This window comes from Anomalospiza imberbis, chromosome 1, assembly GCF_031753505.1.
Source record: "Anomalospiza imberbis isolate Cuckoo-Finch-1a 21T00152 chromosome 1, ASM3175350v1, whole genome shotgun sequence".
Classification (NCBI taxonomy): Eukaryota; Metazoa; Chordata; class Aves; order Passeriformes; family Viduidae; genus Anomalospiza; species Anomalospiza imberbis.
In genome coordinates this window covers 151,703,197-151,726,074 of record NC_089681.1, presented here as the reverse complement: position 1 = coordinate 151,726,074, position 22,878 = coordinate 151,703,197, and the positions used below count along the sequence as shown (strand labels likewise).

General features: G+C 54.6%; 1 protein-coding gene across 1 annotated transcript in view; it reads right to left on the bottom strand.

Annotated features, from left to right (window-relative positions):
• The window catches only part of SCAP (SREBF chaperone), a 33,117-nt gene extending 15,008 nt beyond the window's left edge, over positions 1–18,109 (bottom strand). The window contains exons 1-6 of the mRNA XM_068176467.1: positions 17,925–18,109; positions 12,124–12,253; positions 11,204–11,361; positions 4,702–4,922; positions 3,796–3,901; positions 2,836–3,008 (exon numbers count right to left, since the gene is read on the bottom strand). Coding sequence (XP_068032568.1) covers positions 2,836–3,008; positions 3,796–3,901; positions 4,702–4,922; positions 11,204–11,361; positions 12,124–12,253; positions 17,925–18,046 — 910 coding nt within the window. The 5' untranslated portion in view covers positions 18,047–18,109. The remainder of the gene's footprint in view (positions 1–2,835; positions 3,009–3,795; positions 3,902–4,701; positions 4,923–11,203; positions 11,362–12,123; positions 12,254–17,924) is intronic.
• Positions 18,110–22,878: the final 4,769 nt, after the last annotated feature.

Sequence of the window (22,878 nt, the reverse complement as noted above, 5' to 3'; positions counted from 1 at the left end):
ACACACACGGACACAGACGGACACACACGGACACAGACGGACACAGACGGACACACGGACACAGACGGACACACACGGACACAGACGGACACAGACGGACACAGACGGACACACACGGACACAGACGGACACACACGGACACAGACGGACACAGACGGACACACGGACAAACACAGACACAGACGGACACAGACGGACACAGACGGACACAGACGGACACACACGGACACAGATGGACACACACAGACACAGACGGACACAGACGGACACAGACGGACACAGATGGACACACACGGACACAGATGGACACACACGGACACAGACGGACACAGACGGACACAGATGGATACAGACGGACACACGGACACACACAGACACACACAGACACACACGGACACACACAGACACAGATGGACACACACAGACACAGATGGACACACACGGACACAGATGGACACACACAGACACAGATGGACACAGATGGACACACACGGACACAGATGGACACAGACGGACACAGATGGACACACACAGACACAGATGGACACACACAGACACAGATGGACACACACAGACACAGATGGACACACACGGACACAGATGGACACAGACGGACACAGATGGACACACACAGACACAGATGGACACACACAGACACAGACGGACACACACGGACACAGATGGACACACACAGACACAGATGGACACAGATGGACACAGACGGACACACACGGACACAGATGGACACACACAGACACACACAGACACACACGGACACAGATGGACACAGACGGACAGGACACACACGGACACACACAGACACACACGGACACACACAGACACAGACGGACACAGACGGACACAGACGGACACAGACGGACACAGACGGACACACGGACACAGATGGACACAGAGGGACACAGACGGACACACACGCTCACAGACGGACACACACGCTCACAGAGGGACACAGATGGACACAGATGGACACAGAGGGACACAGAGGGACACAGATGGACACACACGGACACACACGGACACACATGGACACAGATGGACACACACAGACACAGACGGACACACACGGACACAGATGGACACACATGGACACACGGACACACAGACACACACGGACACAGATGGACACACACAGACACAGATGGACACACACAGACACACGGACACACACGGACGCAGACGGACACACACAGACACAGATGGACACACAGGGACACACACGGACACACAGACACACACGGACGCAGAGGGACACAGAGGGACACAGAGGGACACACATGGACACACACGGACACACACGGACACAGAGGGACACAGACGGACACAGACGGACACAGACGGACACAGACGGACACAGACGGACACAGATGGACACACACGGACACAGACGGACACACACGGACACAGACGGACACACACGGACACAGACGGACACAGACGGACACACACGGACACAGATGGACACACACGGACACAGACGGACACACACGGACACAGACGGACACACACGGACACAGATGGACACAGACGGACACACGGACACAGACAGACACACACAGACATAGATGGACACACACGGACACAGATGGACACACACGGACACAGATGGACACACACGGACACAGATGGACACAGACGGACACACATGGACACAGAGGGACACACACGGACACAGATGGACACACACGGACACAGATGGACACAGACGGACACACATGGACACAGAGGGACACACACAGACACAGATGGACACACACAGACACACACGGACACACACAGACACACACGGACACACGGACACACACGGACGCAGACGGACACACACAGACACAGATGGACACACAGGGACACACACGGACACACGGACACAGACGGACACACACAGACACAGATGGACACACAGGGACACACAGGGACACACATGGACACACGGACACAGACGGACACACACAGACACAGATGGACACACAGGGACACACATGGACACACGGACACAGACGGACACACACAGACACAGATGGACACACAGGGACACACATGGACACACGGACACAGACGGACACACACAGACACAGATGGACACACACGGACACACGGACACACAGACATACACGGACACAGAGGGACACACATGGACACACATGGACACACACGGATGCAGACGGACACACGGCCACACACGGCCACACGGGCACAGCACGCCCGTCCCGACCGGCCCCAGCAGGTCGCAGGACATCCGCGGCCCCGCGGGAAGGTGCTGCGTGCTCGTGTCTGACATGCAGCTCCCTCAGCCTCCCAGGACACGGTGGGACAGGGGCCAAGGCTGCTTCACTGCTCACAGCAGCCCCAGCACTGCGCCGAGGAGGGAAAAGCCAAACTGAAATGTGGCCAGAGAGGTCTAAACCCACCAGCTCGGAACGTGTGTCTGATCTGCCTGATAAAGGATGGAAAAAACTGGGGAAAAAGGCATTCCTGTGGCATCAGGGTGCACAGGACAGACAACACCTTGGAAGATATCCAAGAATCGTGGAATAGTTTGGGTTGGAAGGGACTTCAAAGATCCTCCCATTCCACCCCCTGCCATGGAAAGGGACGCTTCCGGGGATAGGGAAACGCCTCCAGCTGGGAGGTGGATCACAAAGAATAACAGCACACTGGCTGAGAGGGGCCAAGGAGCAGCCATCAGGCAAACAGTTCCTACTTCTCTCCCTGACAGTTCAGGGCGGAATTCCAGCACCACCTCTCCTGCTGAAACAGGCGGGAAGCGCAGACAGGAGCCTGCAGCCCGGCCCCACACCCCGGTGCCCCCAAACCTACGCGTGGAGAAGTAGATGTAGGCGAAGAGGATGATGTAGGTGGTGACGAGCGGGATGAGCTCGGCGATGCCGATCTCCTCCTTGAAGTGCACGTGGACCACGCTCTCCTCCCGCAGGCTGCAGTTGGGGCTGGGGTGCAGCAGCTTCAGGCGGGAGCGCAGGCTGCTCAGGAACCTGGGGAACAGCAGCACGTCACTCGGCTTTCCCAGAGAGGAAAGCCGGCAGTTCCTGCAGGAGCACGGCAGGAGGGAGCTCCAGGGCTTCACGTGGACCAGCAAAGCACGGTCCTCTCCAGGCCTTGCTCCCAAGCCGGCTCCTTGCTGGCCCCAACCACCCAGACCCTGATTTCTACGCAGGTCTGCTGGGCTGACTCACCAAAATTTTGTTTAAAGCAAAGGCTCTCGTTAACCACAATCTGGGCCTGTGGGACAGGACACGCCACGGCCTCGAACGCTCCCAGAATTTTGCCAGAATTACAGAATTCTGTGTAAAAATGGCTGATGGAAGGTGCCACACAACGGCCCTCAGGGCTCAATGCTCTGAAGTTTAAACTCCCGTGCTGCCAAATCCATCCCAGCATCCCTTGGGGAATTCTGTGCAGCTCACAGTCCTCAGGTCCACTGGATCCACGCCAGTTTGGCCAACACCGCCAAAGCGTTTTCACCAGGTGAACCAGTGCTTACTGGAAAGCAAACCAGTCTGTGTACAAGGAACGGGGTCAAACCAGAGCCACTGGGCCCTGGATGCCACAGGAACTCCCCCTGGCAGCCCTGGATGCTGCAGACACCGCTTGTGCAGAGGCACTGAGAACCGAGAGTAGTGGATTGCCGTAAAACACAGCAAGCTTTCTCCCCAGGAAAGCGCCTTCAGAGATTGCTGATACTCTAAAGCACAAGGAAATGGAGGGCAAAGAACACACCACGGAGGGGAAAGCAGCAGCGGTGGCCGGAGCGGCCCTCACCTGGAGTCGTAGCGCTGCAGCCCCAGGGTGACGGTGTAGGACACCACGCGGCGCCGGTTGTACAGGCTGACCCCGCTGTAGCGGCCGGGCAGCCCGAAGAGCAGGTCTGCAGAGACAGGGGTGAGGGGTGCCTCAGGGAACAGCACCCAGGGGTGCTCCCTGCCAGCAGCGCAGCGGGAATGGCTGCTGCCGTCCCTGCTGCCGTCCCTGCTGCCGTCCCGTAGGAGATCCCGCACTTCCCGTGCTCCGGGGAGACCCCACGGACGGGGTCACACCGAGCTCACACTCTGGATGCTCAAAAATAACCTTTAAAGCAAGCTTCCTTTAGGGTTACAAGCCCCTTTTCAGACATGTGCATCACACACTGCCAGATCTCTGGAGCTCCTTTAAAACCAAAGGATCCAGCCTGCGTTTAAACCAGCATCTCCTCCGGCATTATGGAACCACTAACGATCCCACGCATGGTCAGAGGGCTTCTTTATAGTTAAGAGATAAAAATAGTTTTATGATCTCCATTGTCAGCTCGGGCTGTGTGCAAGGAATTAGAACAAACCATGGAGCAGGATGAATGTTGATTTATCTGTGACAATGAGACAGCCTTTGAGCGTGACAGAGGGAAAAGCCAGGCTGGAGCATGTGTAGAGTGAGAGGAACAAAACCCTGCTATTTTTGCCTCCAGAAAGAAGCCTGACTGAGTGATTTGTTCACTTCTCACAAATACAGATCAGGGCTCCAATACACACATGAAATGACAGACCACAAAGACTGGGCAGCTTCGGCTGCTGTGAATGAAAAAATACTGCCCAAATTGGCACTATCAGCAATCCAGGTGTTGGAATTAGTGAGGATGGAATAACAATGAAGCTGTAGGCAACTCTCAGCTTCCCTGGCTCTCCAGCCCCTCACCTTTGAGAGTGGCTGACGTCTGCAGGGTCTTTGGTTCATGCTGGTGGATGGTTTTGATGATATCTGGGTCGGCGTTGAAGCGCTCGCGGTCGTTCTGCCAGAAGTTGCCCGGGGACAGGAGCAGGCAGCCGTGCTCTGGGAGCAGATTCCGCAGCTTCCTGAGGCCGGGCAGCAGGTCTGTCACCTGCAGACAAACCTCCTCCAGGCTCCTGACCCCGGAGCTGAAAGGCAAACACAGCCCTGTGGGACACAGCCGGGCGAAGGCGAAGCTTTTGGAGAGGAGCGTCCCAGGGACCTGCATCAGGTGTGGCTGCTCTTCCTCCTCCCAGCTGAGAGCAGGAACTGGGGCTCCCTGGAACTGTGAACAGGCTCCAGAACTCCTTCATCATTCCTGGGGGCTCCTGGCCCCAGAGCTCTTGCTCCTTGTTGCTATTGGACGTGAAGTGAGGACACAGACGCTTGGTAAGTTCAAAAGGGAAAAAAGAGAAAGTTTTATTTGTGCATCTGGTATTTACAGAATTCTAGAGCTGGTCATGGATTGGAGGACGGAATTACCACCTTTCTAACTACACTGGTCAGACTAACAGTCTATCATTCCTCTCTTCCCACAAAGAAGAATGCAAAGCAATCATTATTTAAATCAGTGGTGCGTGAGAACACTAGTAGAAATATGTAAACAGATCAGAAGGCTGAAGGAGATTTATGAGAACTTTAAAACTTTCAAAAGAACTATAAAAGAAAACTTAACACGTTTAAGAATCAGGGCAACAGCTCCTCACCCATCCCTGGTACCACACTTTCACTTCCACATTTAAGACACTTCCACCTGACAGAGAAACTCTCTCTGGAATTCTTCCATCTGCACCTCTCTGCACACACGCAGTGGATGTTTCACAGGAGTCCTGGTCAGCCTTCCTGAGGTGGATCCTTTGAGGTGCTCTAAAATGCACCCAGGATTCCATGTCTGCACCTGGGGCGGTGTGTCCCAATTCCTCTGCATTCACGCAATGGCAGGGGGCTGGGAGACCTTGGCACCGAGTCAAAAACACCTGTGGCTTCCATTTCAGCCGTGGGAAAAGCTGCCAGCTCTGTGTGAGGAATTACAAGCCACAAGGGTTTGAGTGGTGTGATAGTTGAATTAACACAGGGTGGAAAAGTGGAATTTTGGGGTTTTTAGAATGGGGTTCAGGGGACAAGATGGAGGGATTTGGGTGTGTCCTGACCTTCTTCTCCTTCTCCTTGCCCTCCCTGTCTTGCTGTGATGGTGACACTTTTCTGTTGGGTTAAGGCACACACACACTGTCCCACATAAATGACAGACATTGGCACGTTACTGTAAACAGACTAGAGGTAACTTTTGTATAAAATGTGAACACCGCCCTGAGGACAGACAGAATGCCATGGCCGACCTGCTGGACAGAGCTCAGCAGGGCAGAGAGAGAATGTTCTGGATAAGGGAAAATAAACAACCTGGAGAAGCCGACCCTGCGCATCCAGACTGCTTCCTTGGCTGCAGGGCTGGGACAACGAGCACTGTCACACTCTGGGGTCACACTCTGGGGTCACAGGCTGGCAGGACGAGCACTGTCACACTCTGGGGGTCACGGGCTGGCAGGACGAGCACTGTCACACTCTGGGGTCACACTCTGGGGGTCACGGGCTGGCAGGACGAGCACTGTCACACTCTGGGGTCACACTCTGGGGTCACACTCTGGGGTCAGGGGCTGGCAGGACGAGCACTGTCACACTCTGGGGTCAGGGGCTGGCAGGACGAGCACTGTCACACTCTGGGGTCACACTCTGGGGTCACACTCTGGGGTCAGGGGCTGGCAGGACGAGCACTGTCACACTCTGGGGTCACACTCTGGGGTCACGGGCTGGCAGGACGAGCACTGTCACACTCTGGGGTCACACTCTGGGGTCACGGGCTGGCAGGACGAGCACTGTCACACTCTGGGGTCACACTCTGGGGTCACACTCTGGGGTCACCCCGACACCCGGACCCCGAGACCGACCCGCGCAGCGCCCCCCGCCCGCCCCCGCACCGCCCCCGTGTGGCGGCGGCCGGAACTGCGCCGTGCGCTGCCCGCCGGGGCCGAGCGGCGGCGCCGCGAGAAACGCCGCGGGCACCGCACGGGCACCGCGGGCATCACGGGCATCGCATGGGCACCGCACGGGCACTGCACGGGCACCGCGGGCATCAGGGGCATCGCAAGGGCACCGCGGGCATCGCACGGGCACCGCGGGCACCGCACGGGCATCGCAAGGGCACCGCACGGGCACCGCGGGCATCACGGGCACCGCGGGCATCGCATGGGCACCGCACGGGCACCGCGGGCACCACACGGGCACCGCGGGCACCACACGGGCACTGCACGGGCACCGCGGGCACCGCGGGCATCACGGGCATCGCAAGGGCACCGCACGGGCACCGCGGGCATCACGGGCACCGCGGGCATCACGGGCATCGCAAGGGCACCGCACGGGCACCGCGGGCATCGTGGGCACCGCAAGGGCACTGCACGGGCACCGCGGGCATCGTGGGCACCGCGGCCATCACGGACACTGCGGGCATCACGGGCATCACACGGGCACCGCGGGCATCACGGGCATCGCAAGGGCACCGCACGGGCACCGCGGGCACCGCACGGGCACCGCGGGCACCGCAAGGGCACCGCACGGGCACCGCGGGCATCACGGGCATTGCAAGGGCACCGCATGGGCACCGCGGGCATCGTGGGCACCGCAAGGGCACCGCACGGGCACCGCGGGCACCGCGGGCATCGCAAGGGCACCGCATGGGCACCGTGGGCATCGTGGGCATCGCAAGGGCACCGCACGGGCACCGTGGGCATCGCAAGGGCACCGCACGGGCACCGCGGGCATTGCACGGGCACCGCACGGGCACCGCGGGCATCACGGGCATCGGAAGGGCACCACGGGCATCGCACGGGCACTGCAGGCATCGCACAGGCACCACGGGCATTGCACAGGCACTGCGAGCAGCGCACGGGTACCACGGGCATCACGGGCATCGCACGGGCACCGCGGGCATCGCACAGGCATCGCACGGGCACTGCGGACATTGCACGGGCACCGCGGGCATCACACAGGCATTGCACGGGCACTGCGAGCACCGCACGGGCACCACGGGCATCACGGGCATCGCACGGGCACCTCGGGCATCGCATGGGCACTGCGGGCACTGCACAGGCTTGGCGGGCATCGCAAGCATCGCACGGGCATCGCATGGGCTCTGTGGGAATCACACGGGCATTGCACGGGCTCCGAGAGAAACGCTGCGAGCATCGCACAGGCACCGCGGACATCGCACCGGCACCACACGGTCTCCACGGGCATCGCACAGGCTCTGCAGGCACCGCGGGCATCACACGGGCACCGTGGACATTGCACGGGCACCGCACGGTCTCCACGGGCATTGCACAGGCTCTGCAGGCACCGCGGGCATCGCACGGGCACTGCGGTCATCGCACGAGCACCGTGGGCACCGCACAGGCTCCGCAGGCATCGCGAGCATCGCACGGGCACCGCGGACATCGCACGGGCACCGCAGGCATCGCACGGACATCGCGCGGGCACCGTGGGCTCCGCGGGCATTGCTATACCTTGTCACTGTGACTGTTTTTTATCAGTAATCATTATATATCTATATCTACATCTATCTATCTATCTATCCATCCACCCCCTGAGCAGGGACACTGCTTTGCTCTCTGGTTACTCCAGGGGCTGAGTGAAGGGACCTGAACATCTCCCCATTTCCATGGGAAGCTCCATTTGACTCCCAATCATTTTTTTTATTCCTTTGCCAGCTTTCACACAGGCCCCTCGCTATCTGCAGTGTTTGTTTTGTGCTGTAATCTACTGGCAGATCTTCAGTTTTATACCGGGGACAGTTTGTGGTTGAGATCTTCCATCTGTTATTTCCTGTCGGTTCAATAAACAGTTCATTTTATAAAGATACCTCATTTGCCATCACTAGAACATGTGCACCAGAGGGAGTCCTTAGATTTAAAATGTTGCCAAAATTTGAGGCTAAGGCCTGCCTGGCTCTGGCCCTGCACATCACAGGAAGGTGCTTCCAGATGGCAAATGAACTGAAGCCTTTGTAAAATCCCTCTCCAGAAGAAATTTCTTCTATAATAACTACGAAGAACGAGCACAGGAATTCAAAAATGATGATTTGTCTTTGTGAACGCTCCCTCCACAATGTGCACCCTGTGGCTGCACGGCAGGACACCTGGACAAGTCTCAGCTGTCAGAAGAAAGCAGTGGAAAATGGAAAATACACTTCCGAAAAACGGCGTTTATAGGGACCAAAGCCTTGGGAATGGAAATTTGAAGGAACTGAGGCAGCGACGGCTCTGGAAAGGGCTCCAGAAGAGCCAGATGACCATGGTTTGTGCTTTATCAGCTCTGGAACGTGGCAGAGATAACAGTTCATGCTGCAGATAAGGCCACGCTCCCAGCCCGTGTCCCTGTGGGATGCTGTGGGTGCAGAGTGACACCAAGACCCACCGCTGGGGCAAACCACAGATTCCAGGGCACTCCTGACTTTTACACAGACGAGTGCTCGCATCTGCAGCCAATGGAAGCACACCCATGGTACACCTAACAACCCTCAGCTCCCTCCTGGAATAGAAATAATATAAAAGATACAGAATAGAACAGAAAACAACATAAAATAGAATACAAAACAAGCCAGTTTGCAGGTAAAAAATACTATTTCTGCTCAGCTTTGTTACTGGCAACAAACAAGAAGAACTTCATAACGACTTTTGAGGTAATTGCAGAATTTATCTCAAAATTAGATGTTTCCTGAAATATCTGAATGCATCCCCAAAATGGTAACCTTGCCCCAAGGTTTAGGTCTAAATGTTGAAGTAATTTTCTTCTGGTGGTGTGAATAATAATAATAAAAGTAATCATTTTGTTTCTGTGTTGCATCACTGCTCATCAAGGGCAATGCCAAGGGGAGATAATGAGAATACAAGGAGAAGACAGGGGAGATAATGAGAACACAACACAGGCCTGGGAGCACGTTGTTTCTGACTGGAATTGGCAACAGATGATTATCCCATAGGATAAGGGAGGAGAGGGACTGAGCACACGGACAGAAGGTCAGTGCCAAGGCTGGGGGAGCTGGCAGGGAGAGGGAAGCTGAGGAAATCTGAAGAGCAAAAATGGCATTTCTAAAACATGACCCCCGAGAGCAGCAGCTGGGGGTGAAGGATGGGTCCCCAAAAGGACAAATCATCAGTGAGAGCAGCAGGGTGGGCACTCAAAAATGATAAATTTAATACCTCTTCTGTTACCAGCACAAGGACCAAGACCCCACTCCGGGGTAAAAAGAGTTTCTGCTTTGAGGTGGGAGCTTGTCAGCTGGAGAGGACAGAGCGACGTGGGGACATTAAAAAATCACCTCCTAATGTGCAAAACTGACGTGAGAGGCCACGAAAAACGGACTTGTGATCTCAGAGGTGCTTCAGGAAAAGCCTTTCCATGGAAAACACCCCACAAGTGAGACTCCTCTGACAGTCTGCGCGTGGCTCTGCTCTCCCAGCTTCAGGAATGTCACACGGGCAGCAGTGCCACCAGCAGGACCCAGGATGGCACAGGGAATGCTGAGCCTCTCACCGGCGAGCCCGGAGTTTTCTGTTTGGCTTTTAACAAACAGGGGGCTGGGCTGGGGAGCGGGAGCTGCCCCTGCAAACACCCGAGGAAAGATGCTGTTGTACAAAGACTGCAACAGGATAAAAGCAAGCCGGTGTAAACTGCTCCTAAAAACAGCCAAAGAAAGTCAGGAGAAGGCTCCTAAGCAGGAAATTCCAGCAGTGGCCCAGAACTCCCTGCGATACAGAGCTGGTGTGGCGGTGAAGGAATTCTGAGACACTGCACCTGCATCACCTCGCAGGCCCCTTCTGGACTCTGACCAGAAAATTCCTGAGGGTTTCCAGTGCCTTACCTGAAGCACAGGCGTTGCCCTGATTTTTAGAAGTGTTAAGTTTTCTTTTATAGTTCTTTTAAAAGCCTTAAAGATCTCATAAAACTTATTCAGCCTTCTAATCTGTTTACGTATTTCTAGTGGGGTTCTCACACACTATGCATGTAAATAATAATTGTTTTACATGCTTCTTTGCAAGAGAAGAGAATTAATAAACTGTTTGTTTAACCAGTGTGGCTAAAGAAGCAGTAATTCCATCCTCCAATCCACAGTCACCTCTGGAATTCTATAAATATCAAATACTCGAATAAAACACTCTCCTCTTAACCCTTAAGCGTACCAAGCGTTCGTGCACTCACTTTGTGTGCAATAGCAACGCACAGGGAGCTCTCCAGCACAGACGTGAAGCGCTCCGCAGGCAGGATGTCACTCACCTGATCTCTCACTGCCTTCGGGACACCAGCAGCCCCACGGCCCTGGCCAGCCCCGGGGCAGCCCGTGGGAGGCAGGTGTGCCCAGCAGCAGCTCCCTGAGCCTCACCTGTCCCTCAGGGCGTGGTTCCTGATCTCCTCCACCAGCTGGAAGACGCGGGACAGCGGCGAGCGGAACACATCCACGGCCAGGAAGTTCTTCTGCCACGGGGACACGGTGGCTTTCACGAAGATCTGCTGGATGTAGGCCACGGGAGCTCCGACGTACTGCGGGGAACACGGCAGCCTCAGGCCCTGGCCACGGGGAGTGCTGGCCGGGGGACTGCGTACAGATCCCCAGCGGGCTGGGACTGCTGAGCAGCGCGCCTGAGCTGGTCCTCTTCTCATTATCACCCTCCTTACGTGGGTGTGACAGTGGGAAGATGCCAGCAGCTCGCATCCCCGCCAGCAGACACAGAACTCAATGTTACAACTCACTTTAACAGCGTTTTGACCAGTCACACAAGGCAAAATCGTGTGGACAGTCGTTCCAGCTAACTGCTGTAAGCACACCTACCTTCAGTCAAAACAGTGCTCGCTCATTTAAAATACAATACCTGCTTCTAAGCCTTAAAACACAATGCACAGGGCTCCATTCTTAAGTTTAGAATTCATTAATATCTTGCTAGATGTACTTTCCCAAAACCCTCTGATTTCAAAGATTCCCACAACTAGGGAGCTCCCAGAGGATCAGAGCAGGAAGGGCTCTGCCAGACTCTGTTTTTCCTTCCCAAATTAAAGGTGGGACGTGACAGGGCTCAGCAGGCAAGAACAAAAGGAGTCTGAGTCTCTGCTTGCATTGTAGGGACCTTACACCCCATGGGTGCCATGGGCAGGGACACCTTCCACTGTCCCAGCTCCTCCAAGCCCCCTCCAACCCGGCCTTGGACGCTTCCAGGGGTGGGGCAGCCTCAGCTGCTCTGGGCCAGCAGGTGCTGAGGCAGCCCAGCAGGCCCGTGTCCCCTGCCCAGTGGCCCCAGCAGGACTCACCCAGTCGGGTCGCTCGCCGGGGTCCCCGTGCTGCGGCCCCGCGCCCGGCCCCGGCGGAGCGTAGTCCTTCACCGGGGTGCTGAACTCCACGGGGCCCGTCCCCGGCAGCGGCAGCTTCAGCAGGGGGTAGCTGGGGGGACACAACCAGGAACTCTCTCACTCTGGAGGCTCACGGACGTTTACAGGCAGAAGAGTTAAAAAATGACCGGGCCCGCTTCGGCAAAGCCAAGCTGTGCAGGACAGGAGACCCAGCGAGAGGGCTTGGCTTTCACGGGACAGGCTGCTGTCCAAGAGTCCTTCTCCCTTGGAAAGGGATGGGAAAGTCCTGGGGCAGAAAGTAGGGAAGACCTTGCAGGGCCTCTCCTGAATCCCTCCAGCCCAGTTAGCTGTGGCAAAAGCACTCAGAATGGCCATGGCTCAGTAACCGTGTATCCCACCCGAACCCCAGACGCTCCGTGTGTTCCAGTGGCTGCTCCCCTGCCCAAATCCTTTAGAGTCCTCTGCTTTTCCTCATTTAAATTCAAACTGTTTCCAAAACTCGTCATTAACTTCATCGGTCCTCAAAGCACTTCTAAGAGCAGCAGTGAGACACCAGAACTATGAAATCTTGATCTTCTTGATGCTTTGCCACCACAACCTGCAGTGATCGTAGCTCCTGTCCCAAAACAGAGACTTTGAACTATTCAGAAACTGACAAAACGAGGTTCAGAGAGATTGGAATGGGAATTTTACCTCCAAATGTTCTCAAAGTGGTTAAAAGCAAATCAGAATTGAACTGCTGGGAAAGGCTGCTGACACACAGAGATCCATTGAGAATCTGGAACTGTCAGCACCAAACTGAACTGCTGAACAGAACTCCAGGCTTTTTGTGGCCTTACAATTCCTCATGTATTTTCCTGTTTGCAGATGAATTCTGTGGCAATACTGACACAATAAATAGAAAGGCCTTGGAATTGTTTTCCTGCAAGGCTCTGCCCACATCATTAGGGATTAGCTTGGATCATCAAAGGCCACGGAGGAACAAGCAGCATCTAAACACAAGGCTTCGGAGAGAACAACAAACAGCTGAAAAAGAACAATGAAATCAGAAGCCAAGCTTGTCAGATTTGCTTTTTATTGGTCTGACAGAAATACATCTAATTATTAGCACTTCCTTGTGCGAGGGCAGCGAAGAGAAAAAGGAATAATAAGATCAAGCGTGACAAACAAAGCAGAGCACATTCAATAGATGATTGAGGAGGAACTGTTTTTTCCCTAAATGCTTTCAGTGTTGGTGACTGTGTCCAGAAATCCAAGGAAAAGACCTGAGATTCACAGAAGGTGCTCCTGCAGGGGGTATTCCCTGTGAGTCACCTCTGAGTTGGGAGGAGTCAAAACAAGTGTTTTTTGTAGAATTTGATTAATTTTCAACCAGAGGCTGTTCAGATTTAGTCTGGCTGTGGAGTGCTCCCCCTGCCCTGGGTGTCTGTGCTGGCAGTGCCTGGCAGGGCTGCTGCTGTCCCAGTGCCTTTCCACGGGGATCTGTCACCCGTGGGATGCCCCAGGGCAGCAGAGCCCCCGCCAGGGCAGGGGGGCTCAGCTCTCCTCCAGGGCCAGTGGCAGGTGCTGACTCCAGGTGGGATGAGCAGCTCTGGTGCGAGACCAGAGCAGGATGGGATTCTCTCTGAGCGCTCAGTCCTGGCTCATGGCTCAGCCTGGAGGGAAAAGGGGCTCCTCGTGTGAACTTGGCCTTTCTTTGGGACCCACCGGGTGCTGGGAACACGGGATGCTGGAGTGGTTTGGGCTGGAAGGGACGCTGAGGAACATCCAGTGCCACCCCTGCCATGGCAGGGACACCTCCCACTGTCCCAGGCTGCTCCAAGCCCTGTCCAGCCTGGCCTGGGACACTTCAGGGAGCCAGGGGCAGCCCCAGCTGCTCTGGGTGTGCTGTGCTGTGCCTCTGGGCGCCCAGAGGGAAGAGCAGCCCCACCTCAGCTCCAGGGAAGGCATTTCCAGCACTGCGGTTCGACTCTCCTCACATTTCTCTTTGTTAAGGATTTTGTTTGAGCAGCAGGGAAAGAGGGGAGCACGAGAATGGAAAGCACAGACAGAGGAGGGAAGAACAGCAGGAGCTGAAATGGCCACAGAGCAAACCACAGCAGCTCCAGCTCAGCAGGAGCAAAGCCTCTCTCCAGGGAGGGGCAGAGCCCTGGCACAGCTGCCCAGGGGGCTGGAGTCTCCCTCTCTGGAGACATCCCAGCCCCACCTGGACACATCCCAGGTGCCTGGGTGACATCCAGACCCTCCCAGGCCCACCCATCCTGGGAGCTAACAAAGATGACAGGAAAGCTCAAGTTGTTCTGGTTTTGGGAAAGGCTCTTTTTAGATGCTCCTGAAGCCCCCGTGAAACCCCAGAGCACAGGAAACACAGATCCTGTAACAGCTGGAACTGGTGAAGTGCATTTCGGCCAGCAGCAGGAGGGAGGTGCAGGCAGAAGTGCTCATCCAAGCACCTGACACCTTTTCAAGACAGCTCAGGGGGCCAAGACCGAGCAGGGCCAGGAGAGCTCCAGGCAAATCCCTCCCTGCACATTCCCCCTTCCCAGCCACTGAGGGCAGAGGGAAGCAGGGAGCTGCCAGGTCTCAGGTAACAGGAAAGGAGCTGATCCGTGGAATTAAACCAGCTCCCAGCAGGACAAGCCTTTGGCCTGTGTGCAGCCAAGACAGACCAGCCTGGAGTCCCACTGCTGAGGAGGGAGGCAATCTGCTAACAGGGTCCTGCCAGAGGGCTGGCAAGGCCAGTATCTGGCAGCAACAGTGCCTTTTTAGCCTTGGCAAATGCACCCACAACCTGTTTCCGAGCAAGTGGTGGTGGCTGTGCCCTGCTTCCCTCTGACAGGGCCTGAAATTCTGCACTGGAAAGGATTCCCCTTTCCTGTGCAGCACAACCTGCTCCCAGTGCCATGCTGAAACCCCAGAGGAGACTCTGCTCTCTGGGGATCTGGAACACGAAGAGTCTGACTCTAATTCAGGTCCTCTGGTTACCACACAAACAGTACAGACCTGTGCAAGAGTGGTATGTTCTTCCAGAAATAATTCTAAATAAATATCTACACACACATACAGCTCCCAGGGGCTCTGGTTCCAGCCACTTCTGCCATGCTTCAGGAGCAGAACCTGTGTTTCAGTTAAATAGCAACTGTTATATTTATATATACATATATAAATAACCCCTGTTTTAATTGCCCTAAACCTGCTGCAGAGTCACCTGGGTCATCTGCAATCCTTACCTGAACTAAAAACTGTTCTTCAGAGTGACACTGGTATTTCAGATTTACCCCAAAGGCCACTTTTCCAGGTGTCACCTGTTCCTGCCTGGGCCGGTGTCAGACAAGGTTGGTGACACCCTCATTCCAGGGCAAAATGCAGATCCCAACAGAGATCCATTCAAGTGGCATGAGGAAAATGAGTGTCACCTACAAAGGGATTTATAGCAGAACAAGAAAACTCTCCCTCTGATGTGGGGACTAACTTGGATTTTCAGACTTTAGGACTAGAGAGTAAGAATGAGTCACAGGATTCTTTGCTTCGGGTATTAATTTATCATCAAACCCAGAGATGCTGTGTCTTGTCTGCCAGTGACATTAAAGACGGGGTCTGTACGAACCCTTCCAGGAGTAAAGGCACCCAAAACAGCCAGACCAGACTCGGTGGTGACCTTATTCCCTGCACGGTCACTGCCCTCACCTGCCTGAGGCCAGAACCCCTGGTGGATAAATTGTGCACCTTGTGCTTTATTTCAACTCTCAAAAACTGTCTGCACACAAACTGGCAGGGTTTGACTGATGTGAGGGGGAGGAAAACCACAGTAACTGAGCTCATTGTGCCTGCAGCAGAACTCCACAAGCTCTCCTTGATGCCAGGTACAGCAGGCAGGGCTGATCCACCTCTCCCCTGAAGAGCTCAGGACACAAGATGCACTCTCGTTTGCAGGAATGTCTTTATGAGCCATGTTTCAGGCTGAGGAGCATGGAACGGGTCAGCAGTGCCTTGGCAGCGCTGCGGCTCCATGATCTGAAGGCCTTTTGCACCCTTCCACGGCTCGGTGAGCTCCCTGCTCTGTGCTGCACACAGCGCTGAGGGTCCTGCCCAGCCCAGACATGCTGCTGGACGAGCTTCTGCCCAACGCTGGGCCTTGGCTTCCCCCAGCTCGGGTGGCTCCCTGGCTGTTTTGGCAGAGGGGTGGCTGGGAGGCATCAGTGAAAGGAGAGAGGAGCGCTGCCCCCAAGCACACAGGGCTCGGTCCAGCGGAGATCCCAGGCAGCCATCCCTCCACTCCCTCACCAAGATATTTTTAACTAGCTCAAGAAAGAGATGAGATAATCAAGAAACACTTTGCACAGAGGTAACAGCACCAGGCCACATAAAGAGTTACAGCCTCCTTATCAGAAAAGACAAACATTCTTCCACATTCTCTCCATCTTTTTGGAACCACCAGGATTAAAGGGAAGAAGTTGACAAAAACCAGAAAAAGTCTTAATTTGGAAGGAATTTATGCATCATGTATGAGATGTATGAACATGCAACAGGCTGTGGCTTTTAAAGGTTATTCCTTTGTTCACAAGGCGTGTTTTTGGCAGCTCAGTGCCCAAAAAACATCCGGATGTCCGTAATGCTTTGTTTTCATCATCTTATAATTGTCCTAACTCTAATTTTTTATTACTCTAATTGTATTGCTATTTTTATAACCATTTTATTATTATTAAACTTTTAAAAATTCTAAAAAACAAGTGATTGGCGCTTTTCACATTTGGCTTTGCTGGGTGCAGCTTCCAGCTGAAGAAATGCCACTGGAAAGCTGCACCTGGCAGAGCTGGAGCCAAAACACAGAGCTGCTCCTTGCAGTCATATCCAAGATGGAGACATGTAGGCACCACTTGGCTGGGCCTCGGAGAAGCTTCATGTTCTACAGGACAAGAGGCCTGAGACTAAAACTGTCCCTGAAAGGCACAAGGATTGCGGTGGAGCAGTGACAAACCAGGAAGCAATGCCCCCACTGCTGCTCACAACCACAAAGGGCTCCATTCCAGAGGTTTTCCCCCTGTGAAAATCCTCCCTTCGACAACGTTTTAACTGAGATGAGCAAGCAGCCCCTGTCACTGTCACAGCTCAAAGGAAAACCCGTGTCTGTGCCAACACACGTGGAGCTTTCCCACAAACAGGGGGAGCAGATCAGCACAACAGGTGATGATTTATTTTGCCCAAAACAGACAAGAGAATGAAACCCTGCAAGACAGAATCTGTACATGCACATGTGTGCATGGTCTGGGGACAAAGGTTTGCTCAGCCCCACAGTGCCCTGCTGGAGATGATTCCCAGCCCCGTGTGGCATCCCTGGGAGTAAAATTATATCCACCTGCAAACCAGGGATCCAAATCAGGGTCCAGGAGGAGAGGAGGGAATCTACTCCCACACAGGCGTGCCAAGGATGAAACAGAAGAGGGCAGGCTCCAGGGAGAACGGGACAGGCAGGTGTGCAAAGAAAGATCAGCTTTCCTTCTCCCCATTTTTAATTCATGGGTTTGGAGTCCCCTACCAGGTGCTTGAGGGTTACTTTCATCTCATTTATGGCTTCACTCCACTTACTCAATTAGTTCTGACTTATTAAACCAGATGAAGACACTTCATCCCTGTTGTTTCTTTGGTCCCACAAAAGGAGACAACAAAACCTACAAATTCTAAATAAAAAAAGAGCTTCTGGGTGGGCCCAGGAGAACGCTGCCAAGAACCCCCCGTGTGCCACGAAGGCGGGTAGGACTCACCAGCAGGCCAGGATGCAGAGGGCAGTGAAGAGGATGATGGGGATGGGGTAGGAAGCACAGAGCAGCCCGTGGCTGTAGAACGCCCGCGAAATCCTCTCGCGCAGCCTTTCAGTCAGGGTCATCCTCGGCCGCCCTCACCTCGAGGCCATCCCGGGACACGGCAGGGGCTCGGGCACTTCCAGCATGGGCAGCCCTCCAGGGAAGGCACTGGCTCCAGCTAGGGAGGGCACAGAGAGAGAAACAGAAGAAGAGAAGGGAAATAAACGTTACCAGCGCGTTTGAGAAAGCGTTCAGGAAGGAATTGTTCCCTGGCAGGGTGGGCAGCCCCTGGCACAGGTGCCCAGAGCAGCTGTGGCTGCCCCTGGATCCCTGGCAGTGTCCCAGGCTGGCTGGACAGGGCTGGGAGCAGCCTGGGACAGTGGGAGGTGTCCCTGCCATGGCAGGGGTGGCACTGGATGGGCTCTGAGGTCCTTTGCAGCACAAACCATTCTGGGATTTACTTCTTGACTCTATGAAGTGACTCAACCTCAGATCTCAACCTCACTGTCAGGACTGGACCATCCCTGTTCCAGGAGGAACTCAAGAACAACATGGATATGCTGCTCCTGTGGCAAAAAATACATCAAAAGTGGCTCTCTGACCAAAAGTTGCTCTGGGGAGGGGCACAGCACTGGCAACAACTTCTGGTAATTTCAAGGAGGAAAACTTTCTATTTACTCTCCTCACGTGCTGTCCAACAGCAGCACTCTGCAAGAAAACACAGAGCATTCCAAAGCTAGTATTTCTTTATCACTTGAGGAGGCTGCATATTAAAATCTGGCATCTTTATTTGCTTTATGCTGTGACAGGTCTCCGAAGAGTGAACAGCAGGAACTGTTCCTGCTCCAAGTCATTTCTGCAAACAGAGATCATCTAAGCCAAAATAAACCTGTGGATTGCAGGACAAATGTTAAAGGAGAATTTCTTGCCTCTTGCATGGCTGCAAATCCAAGACAAAGGTTGCCTGGAAGCACGGGAGCAGCAGGATGTGCCCACCTTGCAGCCCCACAGGTGCCATTTGTGGCTCAGGTACAAGAGATGGACACACGGCACAGAATCCCAGGATCAGTGGGCTTGGAAAAGCCCTCCAAGGTCACTGCCCCACCCCGTGCCCCATGTCCACCTTGTCCCCACAGCGCCACACCAGGGACACCTCCAGGGATGGGGACTCCAGCACTGCCCTGGGCAGCCCTTTCCAACACTGCACCACTCTCCAGTGAAGGAATTTCCCAATTTCCACCCTGAGCTCCCCTGGCCCAGCCCGAGGCCGTTCCCTCTCCTCCTGTCCCTGTTCCCTGGGAGCAGAGCCCGACCCCACCTGGCTCCGGTGTCCTGCACCCCTACAAAAACAAGGCTGACCAGCAGAAAGAAGAAATGTAAAAGTTCCTTCTGCAGGAAAAATCAACTCAAACTTGCTACTTTTCGCCAGACAAAAGCTTTCATCTCGCTCAACAACAGTTACATGTTGCAAATTCTTTACATTTCTGCCTGAAAGGCTTTACAGCCTTCCCAGGAGCCTCCCTGGACACTAAGGGCAGGGAAACACAGCAGAGTCCACTGTCAGCTCAGAGGATAAACTAACAAAGGCAGGAAACGTTCCCTTTTCTAACACACAGTCACCTGGGGTTTTAGGCGTACTCAGCTCCTCAGTTTCCCACAAAATGCTCTGGAAGCAGGCCCCAGCATTAGTGTAATAAAAACATACGGCTGAGCCAGTGAAACCTGGAGGGGGGAAGTACAAGGAAAAATCCAAAATAAATCCCAGCTCCATAGTACTTTTCTTGCACTCCAACACATTCAGGAATTTGCTCCATCACGTTGCCACAGCTGAACCTCCAACGGGAATTTCAACGCAGCCTTTTCCATTTGCAGCCCCAAGCTTGGCAAAGCAGGAACAGAGCCAACATGGCCCTGCTGCCCCCACACCCCTCTTCCAGCATCCCACCAGGACCCACACATCCAAGGGCTGACCTGGCTGCCCACACCTGCTCTGCAGATGGAACACCCCGGCCCGGCAGCAGCCCCGGGGCAGATGTGGCATTCCAGGACTTTTCCTGCCAAGGCTGTGCTTGGGGAAGGACAGGGGAGGAAGGAATGGTTAAGAAGGAAGAATTTACTAAGAATGAGAGCTTATAAAGGTCGCTGGGTTGGTCTGTGCTGCTGCCCAGGGAGCAGCTCAACGCGATGCTCACACACCTGCGGGCCAGGTGGGCCAAGGACCACCAGCAGTAAGGGAGGGGCCACCAGCAGTAATTCCCCCTCCTGGTGCTGCAGGGACTGCCTGGTATCCATCGATCCATCAACCCCACACAGGCTCCCGGGGGATCAGAGAACCTCCTGCCTTCAGAGCTGCCCCAGCACACGTGGGAGCAGCAGGACTGACACCGGACCACCTCAAATTCCTGCTGTAGGTGACACATCTCACCTGGGCTCCAGCTCAGATCCTGAGCCGGGCATGGGGGTCCAGGCAGGACAGTGCCTCCCTGGTGCCACTGGGAGGTGTCGCAGGTGTTTGCCACACTCCTGGGCTCCTCACAGCACACACAGAGCAGAGGAGCCATCGCCAAACCCGGCTGACCCTCGGGCTGCAAACAGCCCCCAGCCCTCCCCACCGCCGGGAGCCCCCAGCAGCGCCCAAACTCAGCGCACAGACAGCCCAAAGCAAGGGAAATCTCGGGCTCCCTGCAGGTGCACAAAGCTCACGCTGGACTGCTCGCACCCCAGAAAAGCAGCTGCATTTCCCTGCCCTCTGCTGGGCCCTGGAGGTGGCTCAGGGCTCTGAGCCATCACTCACTGCTCTCACTGCCACGGGAGCTCCCAGACCTCACATTCCACAAAGGGAGAGGGAGGGAGGCAGGCACAGAGCTCAGAACCCAACTCTCCTCTCCTCAGCAGGCACGGACCGGCCCCCAGCGAGGGCCAGGGAACGTTCCCCAGGACTTCAGAGGTGGGAAAACAAGGGCCTGGCTCCAGACAAGCCTCCTTCACAGAAAAGCTGCACAATGGGCTCTAACACCAAGGTCCTGCTCTGCCCTGGCATTCCCATGGGAAGAATAACGGGCTTTGTGCTGCCAGAGGACACGGAGGTCACGAGGAACAGAGCACTTCCTATGGGAAAATCCCAGCCCTGCACTAACCCGGGGAGCCTGCAAGGGGTTAATCCCAGCACAGAGGCTCGGGAACAGCCTCCAGGTCCTAAAGGGATTGTCCTTCACAGAAGGGGCACTCTCCACACTCAAAAGGTAGAAAATGACACTGCTGAGTCCACTCCCTCCACTCCAGTGGCTACAGCAGGGCTGAGAGTCTGGCACAAGTTTTTGAACCACATTTCAATCCCCAGAATGTGCAAACTTACTTCATTTTACCTGTTCTGCCTGACTTTGCCAGTTTTGCCCCACTTCTTCTTGCTTGTTTTCCTCCCTGTACAACGTTCTTTTATGGTCCGAGTTTAGGAACTGAGAGGTTATCTGGAACAGACCCCATTTTGTAAGTGGTATTTCACTCACATTACATATTATTAACATCTCTTGAAAAGCTGGAGTAGCAACAACAACAAAGATTTACAGAGAACACTTCAATAATCTCTACATGTCAGATAACTTTATCTGCTCCCAAAACAGGGGCTGACATTCAAAATCAGTTTCCAAAACGGTTTTCAGGACATTTTTAAACTTTTCTGCCACAATAGAAGAACCTCAGTTACTCTCCTGCTTTGGAAGTCATTCACTGAATGTGGTTTCTATCCCTTCTTCCTTCCCGAAATACTCCCAACAGCGCCAGACAACTTGTTGCTGTGGATGATGAGACGGGATAGGATGCTCCACATCAGAGCCACGAAGCACAGAAGTTTGGGTTTTGTGACAAAAAGAGAAAATACCCAAATTTAGAAAAAACACGATTTCAAAGTTCACTCCTCTTGCTGCACCCAGCCAAGGGGAGCTCCCTTGCACATGAAGAACAGATTCCAAACACAAGGAAGCATGTCCCAGCCCCTTCTTCTCCAGCACAGAGATCCTGCCCCACCCTGTCCAGCGGGAATGATCCACCTCCACCGGCACAGAACCCAGAGTGGCTTGGGCAGGAGGAGCCCTCAGATCAGCCAGTCCAGCAAACGGGACGTGATGCACACAGGGAAAACACCACCCTGGGATCCCGCTCCTTAATTCCACGAAGGAGTGACAGGATGCAGCGTAAAACAGCAAATCCTGTGTTAGGAATGAGGAATGGAATCAGGATGTAAACCCATGCTCAGCCGTGCTGCGTTACACACAGCTCCGAGCATTCCTGCTCTTCCTCCTCACCACACAGCTCTGAGCATTCCTGCTCTTCCTCATCACACAGCTCTGAGCATTCCTGCTCTTCCTCATCACACAGCTCCGAGCATTCCTGCTCTTCCTCATCACACACAGCTCTGAGCATTCCTGCTCTTCCTCATCACACAGCTCTGAGCATTCCTGCTCTTCCTCCTCACCACACAGCTCAGAGCATTCCTGCTCTTCCTCCTCATCACACACAGCTCCGAGCATTCCTGCTCTTCCTCCTCATCACACACAGCTCTGAGCATTCCTGCTCTTCCTCCTCACCACACAGCTCCGAGCATTCCTGCTCTTCCTCCTCACCACACACAGCTCTGAGCATTCCTGCTCTTCCTCCTCATCACACAGAGCTCCGAGCATTCCTGCTCTTCCTCCTCACCACACAGCTCTGAGCATTCCTGCTCTTCCTCCTCATCACACACAGCTCCGAGCATTCCTGCTCTTCCTCATCACCACACAGCTCCGAGCATTCCTGCTCTTCCTCATCACACAGCTCCGAGCATTCCTGCTCTTCCTCATCACACAGCTCTGAGCATTCCTGCTCTTCCTCATCACACAGCTCTGAGCATTCCTGCTCTTCCTCATCACACACAGCTCTG